This window comes from Pipistrellus hanaki, assembly GCF_964339955.1.
Source record: "Pipistrellus hanaki genome assembly, chromosome: 16".
NCBI lineage: Eukaryota > Metazoa > Chordata > Mammalia > Chiroptera > Vespertilionidae > Pipistrellus > Pipistrellus hanaki.
The window spans coordinates 23,766,502-23,774,161 of NC_140518.1; the positions used below are offsets into that span (position 1 = coordinate 23,766,502).

At 45.1% G+C, this 7,660-nt stretch overlaps 1 protein-coding gene across 1 annotated transcript in view; it reads left to right on the plus strand.

Annotated features, from left to right (window-relative positions):
* Positions 1-4,667: 4,667 nt before the first annotated feature.
* The window catches only part of LOC311610971 (uncharacterized protein C17orf67 homolog), a 55,050-nt gene continuing 52,057 nt past the window's right edge, over positions 4,668-7,660 (plus strand). Inside the window, exon 1 of the mRNA XM_084862622.1 lies at positions 4,668-4,989. Coding sequence (XP_084718748.1) covers positions 4,917-4,989 — 73 coding nt within the window. The 5' untranslated portion in view covers positions 4,668-4,916. The remainder of the gene's footprint in view (positions 4,990-7,660) is intronic.

Here is a 7,660-nt window from a genome sequence, read left to right on the forward strand (position 1 = left end):
TCCCTGTATCCACAAACATATTTGGTATGTCAGTTATAGGCTGGCCTTCCCACTCAGAGATTCTACTTAAATTGTCATGGGATATTCTTCCGTTCCAATAAAAAGCTCAGGACAGGAACTGTGACTCCTCAGTAGAAGTAGCAAAGCTACGAGTGCAGGTGCGTCTGAGGGGCTAATCGTTTCTGCTGTTGCCGATCCTTTCTTCCATTGTTTTTCAGAGAGAGTGGAAGGGAGGGAGGGGGAGAAAGAGAAAGAAACGAATGTGAGAGAGACGTCAATTGGTTGCCCCCATACCTGCCTTGACGCAGGCCAGGAATCGAACCTGCAACCCAGGAACGTGCCCGTGACTGGGAATCCAACCCATGACTCTTCAGAGCTGGAGTCAACACACTAAGCAAGGAACAACACTGGCCAGGGCAATGAGGGGCTATTTTTTTTTTTTTTTAATGTTATTGATTTCAGGGAGGAAGGAAAAGGGAGACTCATTAATTGGATGCCTCCTACTGGGGATTGAGCCCACAACCTGGGTATGTGCCCTGACCTGGAATCGAACCATGATCTGGTTCATAGGTTGATGCTCAACCACTGAGCCACACTGGCTGGGCATATTGTGGAACAATCTTAATTACTAGAAGCAGACTTTTTAAAAATATATATATATGTTTTATTGATATAACACAGAGAGGAATTGAGAGGAACAGAGAGTTAGAAACGTCGATGAGAGAAACATCGACCAGCCGCCTCTTGCACACCCCCCACAGGGAATGTGCCCGCAACCAAGGTACATGCCCTTGACCGGAATCGAACCCGGGACCTTTCAGTCCGCAGGCCGACGCTCTATCCACTGAGCCAAACCGGTCCCGGCTATAAGCAGACTCTTAAAAAGGCAGGTCTAGCCCTGGCCGGATTGGCCCAGTGGATAGAACGTCATCCTGTGGACTTAGAGGCCCCAGGTTCGATTCCGGTCAAGGACACAGGCCCGGGTTGTGGTCTCGATCCCCAGTGGGGGCATGCAGGAGGCAGCCGATCAATGATTCTCTCTCATCATGGATGTTCCTATCTCTCCCTCTCCCTTCCTCTCTGAAATCAATAAAAATATATATATTTAAAAAGGCAGGTCTCAGAGGACGGGTAGACACATATGTGATAGGATTCTAGGTCCCTTTCAGGTGGCTGCCTCTATAGGGATTCCTCAGGAGGTTTATGTCCTAGCACTTTAATGTATGGATGGAATGTGAGTCTAGGATGTGAGAAGGTGCTTCACTGCTAACTTGCTCTCACACACCATTTTCTTTTTCTTTTAAAAAAATATATATATTTTATTGATTTTTTACAGAGAGAGGGATAGTTAGAAACATCGATGAGAAAGAATCATCAATCAGTTGCCTCTTGCACACCCCCCACTGGGGATGTGCCCACAACCAAGTACATGCCCTTGACTGGAATCGAACCTGGGACCTTTCAGTCTGCAGTCTGATGCTCTATCCACTGAGCCAAACCGGTTTCGGCTCACACACCATTTTCGAATGTTGTTTCCAACGATGTGTCCAGGTTTCCATTGCACCGGCTTAGCAAAGCATCGGTGAAGGCCCCCTTTGTCCTCATCTCACCTGTCTTCCCCGAGTGTCCCATGGCCTTGAAGGGTCCCATGCCAACTCCGCTTTCTCAGAGGTGTCTCCATGAAAGGGAGGTTTCTCACTCTTGTACCCGGGCCCGTGGCTTCTTCTCACTGGGCCCTGGCAGCGTACCACTGTGCCCACACTCAGGCTGGTCCAGCCTTGACACCAGTTCTTCCCAGTAGGCCTTGCCCAGGCCAATTCTGGGGCTAGGAGCCCAGTAGACAGATGACCAGGCGTCCGAATGCTCTGTCCGTGTTTGCTCACCACCAGGATCCACCCCTTGCTGGCTGGACTGGCCCGTTCTGGGACTGGATCTCGGTGTTTTATTTATTTTTTTAATTAAAAAAATATATTTTAGCCGGGGCCGGTTTGGCTCAGTGGTAGAGCCTCGGTCTGTGGACTGAAGGGTCCCGGCTTCGATTCCGGTCAAGGGCATGTGCATTGGTTGCGGGCACATCCCCGGTAGGTGTGCAAGAGGCAGCTGGTCGATGTTTCTCATCGACGTTTCTAGCTCTCTATCCCTCTCTCCTCCTCTCTGTAAAAAAATCAATAAAAAATATATTTAAAAAATATATTTTATTGATTTTTTTACAGAGAGGAGGAGAGAGAGATAGTTAGAAACATCGGATGAGAGAGAAATATCGGTCAGCTGCCTCTTGCACACCCACTACTGAGGATGTGCCCGCAACCAAGGTACATGCCCTTCACCGCAATCTAACCCGGGACCTTTCAGTCCGCAGGTTGACGCTCTATCCACTGAGCCAAACCGGTTTTGGCATAGACCTCAGTGTTTTAGAAGCCTCGGTGGCTGGAAGCAGGGTCAGAAGGTCTATCCTAAAATCACCTGAAAAACAGGTCCGATGGCAAAGAGTGGAATCCTAGACTTTTTCTTCTGGGCAGATACTCCCCTTGTCTGAGGCCAGAGAGCCTGGGTGAACTCGGGTCATCGATGAAATAATCCAAGTGCAAACACGTCAGACTGGGCTGCTCAGTGGTTATCAAATGTGTGGGCATGGAATTGTTCATCGTCTTCCATTGTTTACATTGATTTATTTTTTTTAATATATTTTTATTGATTTCAGAGAGGAAGGAAGAGGGAGAGAGAGATAAAAACATCAATGATGAGAGAGAATCATTGATTGGCTGCCTCCTGCACCCGAGGGAAGGAACCCTTGATTGGGATCGAACCTGGGACCCTTCAGTCCAAAGGCCGACACTCGATCCTCCGAGCCAAACCGGACAGGGCCATTGTTTACATTTTAAAGTCCACGGGATCAGTGGTGATGTCTCTGCTTTCATTTTTGATGTTAGTTATTTGTGTCCTCTCTCTTTTTTTCCCCCTTAGGTTAGCTAGGAGTTAACTGATTTTATTTATTTATTTATTCATTTTGAAGAATTGGTTTTTGAATCATTGATTTTCTCCATTGATTTCCTGTTTTTCAAATTCACTGATTTCTGCGCTGCTTCTTAGTGCTGCTTTTCTTTTGCTTCTTTTGGATTTAATTGGCCTCCTTTTACTAGTTCCCTAAAGTGGGCCCTTAGGTTATTGACTTTAGATCTTTCTTCTCTCTTTTCTTTCTTCTCTTTTAATATATGCATTCAATGCTATACATTTTCCTCTAAGCTCTGTTTTCACTGTATCCCACAATTTTTCAAAAAATGTTTTTAACTGATTTTTTTTTTTAAGAGAGAGAGGAAGGCAGGAGAGGGGGAGAGAGAGAGAGAGAGAGAGAGAGAGAGAGAGAGAGAGAGAGAGAGAGAGAGAGAGAGAGAGAGAGAAAGAAACATTTTGCCTCCCACACCCACCCCGACCAGGGATCAAACCAGTAAGCTGGGCATGTACCCTGATCAGGAATCGAAAGGGCAGCCTCTACCTCTTGGTACAGGGAATGACACTCAGTCAACTGAGCCACACTGGCCAGGGCCACACATTGTGATAGGTTGTATTTTCACTTTAATTTAGTTAAAAATATTTAAAAATTTCTCTGGAGATTTCTCTTGACTCATGTGTTCTTTTGAATGATGCTGTTAAATCTCCACATTGTTTTGGGGGGTGGTGGTGGTGGTTTCAGTTATCTTTCTGTTACTGATTTCTAGTTTAAGTCTACTGTAGTCTGAGAGCAGCCGTTGTATGATTTCTGTTAAATTTGTTAAGGTGGCCCTGGCCAGCTTGCTCAGTGGTTAGAGCGTTGGCCCTAGGACCGAAGGGTCGAAGTTCGATTCCCAATCAAGGACACATAGCTGGGTTGTGGGTTTGATCCCTCCTCCCCCTGTAGCGATGAGTGTGGGAGGCATCCAGTTGATGAGTCTCTCACATTGATGTTTCTCTCTCTCTCTCTCTCTCTCTCTCTCTCTCTCTCTTCCTCTCTCTCTGAAAAAAAATAATGGAAAAAATATCCTCTGGTGAGGATTAACAACAACTGGTTAAGGTGTGTTCTCTGGCTGGAATGTGGTCTATGGTGAATGTTTCACATGCGTTTGCTGCTGTTGGAGGAAGCAGTCTTTAGATGTTTGGTTCTGAGGTTTGGTCTGTCCTTCGTCTGGGGTTTCCTGCCTGTTGGTAAGCCTTGTACTTTCTCTTCTTAGTCAGAGGTGACAGGCTGGGCCGAAGGAACTGCTGTCCGTAGGCCTTGGCCGTGTGGCTGGGAGGTAGGGGTGGGGGTGGGGAGGTCAGGGCGGGCCCTGTAGCCCTGGGATTAGTCCTCAGGCTTTAAGTCTCCATGCTTGAGTGTAGCTTTCCCAGTGTTTCTCAGCTTTCCCCTTTCCTCCCCCAAGTGGGACAGGAAGGCTGGGGTGGGCTGGCATCAGGCATTCCTTTACCCGGGTCCCTCGGGCTCTGATAAAAACCCAGCCAAAACCTGTTTGGCTCAGCGGATAGAGTGTTGGTCTACGGACTGAAAGGTCCCAGGTTCGATTCCGGTCAGGGGCATGTACATTGGTTGCGAGCACGTCCCCGGTGCGGGGTGTGCAGGAGGCAGCTGGTCGATGTTTCTCTTTCATCGATGTTTCTAGCTCTCTATCCCTCTCCCTTCCTCTCTGCAAAAAAAAATCAATAAAATATATTAAAAAACAACAACAAAAAAACAGCAAGCTGGCACCGCTCACTAGCTCCTCTTGCAAGCAGGCCTCATTAAGAATGGAAAGCGCTGGGCATTTCAGAAGCGTTTCTCTCCCTCCTCCCACCGGAAGCTGGAGGGGAAGCTGGAGGGGATTTCCTCCGGATATGGACTGTGGGAACCTGGCGGAGCTCTTGGAGGTAAATCTCACATCAGGGTGGGACCCCCCTGGGAGTTTGTAATGCTGAGTGGTTCGCCCGGAGCCTCTGCAATGCGTCCGGGGTTCCTACTCCAGGCCTTGGCTCTCGTCTCCGGTGAGTCTCCGCTCTGGGAAGCCGGATTCCCTCCATTTGTCTGTCTGTCCATCCAATCTCGGGAGCGGCAGCTTGCCTGTGCCCTCCTCTCTCTCACAAATCGAAGGAGAGCTGTGGAATTTTTCAGTCTGTCCCGCTTTTTGCTGATTGGTAGGAGAGAGCTTCTATGCTCAGCTGGAAACCGGATCTCCGTGATTTCATGGTCATTCAGTTCAAAAGGCTTTCCGCTGCCTTCCCTCCTGCTTTGACCCTTTGGTTGTTCACTTATTTACTTCATTTTTTCAATGACAGTTTATTTTTTTACTTTATTTTTATTTTTCAATAAAAGTTTAGAGTCAATATTGTTTTATTTTAGTTTGAGGTGTGCAGCATGGTTAGACAGTTATATAATTTATGAAGCGATCCCCCTGATAATTCTAGTGCCCACCTGGCACCATACATAGTTACTACACCACTGGAGGCCTGGTGCACAAATTTGTGCTTAGGTGGCGTCCCTCTGCCTGGCCTGCCCTGCCCTGATCAAGGCCTGGGGCTGGGCAGCCTCAGGAGGTTGGCTGTGGGAGCACACTGACCACTATGGGGTAGCTCCTGCATGGAGCATATGCCCCCTGGTGGTCAGTGCATGTCATAGCGACTGGTCTACCAACTGTTCAGTCATTTAGTCATTGGGTCACTTAGGCTTATATATATATATACACACTGAGTGGCCAGATTATTATGATCTCTGAACACATAATATTCTGGCCATTCAGTATATATAGAGTATTGACTCTATTCCCTATGCTGTAATTTACACCCCCACTCATTAATATATATATATTAGAGGCCCGGTGCATGAATTCATGCATTGATAGGGTCCAGCCAGCCTGGCCAGGGGGAGGGGACATGGGTGGTGGGCCAACCTGCCAGCTGGTCGAATTCCTGGTTGAGGGGACAATTTGCATATTAGCCTTTTATTATATAGGATATACACTGAGTGGCCAGATTATTATGCATTCAGAGATCATAATAATCTGGCCACTCAGTGTATATAGATTATTGACTATATTCCCTGCATTGTACTTTACACCCCCACTCACTGGTTATTTAGAAGTGGTTTGTTTTTCACATATTTGGGGGATATCCAGATATCTTTCTGTTATTGGTTTTAAACTTGATTTCATTGTGGTCTGAGGATATACTTTGCATGGTTTGAGTTTTAAGTGTATCAAGTTTTGTTTTGTGACTCAGAATGTGACCTAGCTTGGAAAATGTCATACATGCACTTGAAAAAAAATGTGTATGCTGCTGTTATTGGGTGAAATGTTCTATGTCAGTTGGTCAAGTTGGTTGATAGTGTTGTTCAAGGCCTTTATAGCTTTACTGATTTATGTCTACTTGGATCAGCTCTTGTGAGAACAGTGTTTAAATCTCTGACCAAAACTTGAACTTTTACCAGTCTTTATTTTAGGTAATTGGAAGCTTTCTTAATATTAAGTGCATAAATATTTAGGATATTTATGTCCTTTTGGCAAATTGACCTCTTTATCATTATGAAGTGACCCTTTTTATCTCTGGTAATATTCTTTGCTCTGAAAACTACCTTGTCTGATATTACTATAGACATAGTAGCTTTCTTTTGATTTTCATGTATGTTCCCATATGTACATATGAAATTAAATTTGGTTATTTTCTCTTTTTTAATTTTAAAATATATTTTATTGATTTTTTTACAGAGAGGAAGGGAGAAGGATAGAAAGTTAGAAACATTGATGAGAGAGAAACATCAATCAGCTGCCCTGCAACCAAGGTACATGCCCTTGACCGGAATCGAACCTGAGACCCTTGAATCCCCAGGCTGACGCTCTATCCACTGAGCCAAACCAGTTAGGGCTGGTTATTTTCTCTTGTTAATCTGCCTCACATCAATTTGATAATTCGATTGGTTGAAAAAAAGGAAAAGGTTTTCATCTTGTGCATAGCTTAGTACAGTGGTTGGCAAACCGCGGCTTGCGAGCCACATGCGGCTCTTTGGCCCCTTGAATGTGGCTCTTCCACAAAATACCACGGCCTGGATGAGTCTATGTTGAAGAAGTGGCGTTAGAAGAAGTTTAAGTTTAAAAAAAAATTTGGCTCTCAAAAGAAATTTCAATCGTTGTGCTGTTGATATTTGGCTCTGTTGACTAATGAGTTTGCCCACCACTGGTTAACTTGTAGAATAGCAAATAATACTATGCTAACATTTGAAAAAAAGAAACACCATAGCTCTCTCAGTTCATTTACTGTTGTTCTGTGAAGTTACTGGTGTTCCACTCTTGAGGATAAGGGAATGTTCATATGAAAAAAAAGCTACTCAGTTTGAAATTTTATATTCATCTCTGTCTATGTGAAAAGATTCCTGACGTAGGTAATAGCATTTGAACTGCAGTGCCCATATCTATGAATAACATTGGATTACTTACCACCTGATGCTACTGGGACGACCAGATGCAATAACCCTTTAAAAGGCACAGAGAGCAGTGCCACTTGTTTAGAGAACAGAAACTCAGTTCTTAAAATACCCAACCACATCAGGGTTTCTTTAACATAAGTGGCTTCTTTTTTGTTTGTTTGTTTGTTTGTTAATCCTCATCCGATGATATTTTTTCCATTGATTTTTACAGAGTGGAGGAGAGAGACGAGGGGGAGAGAG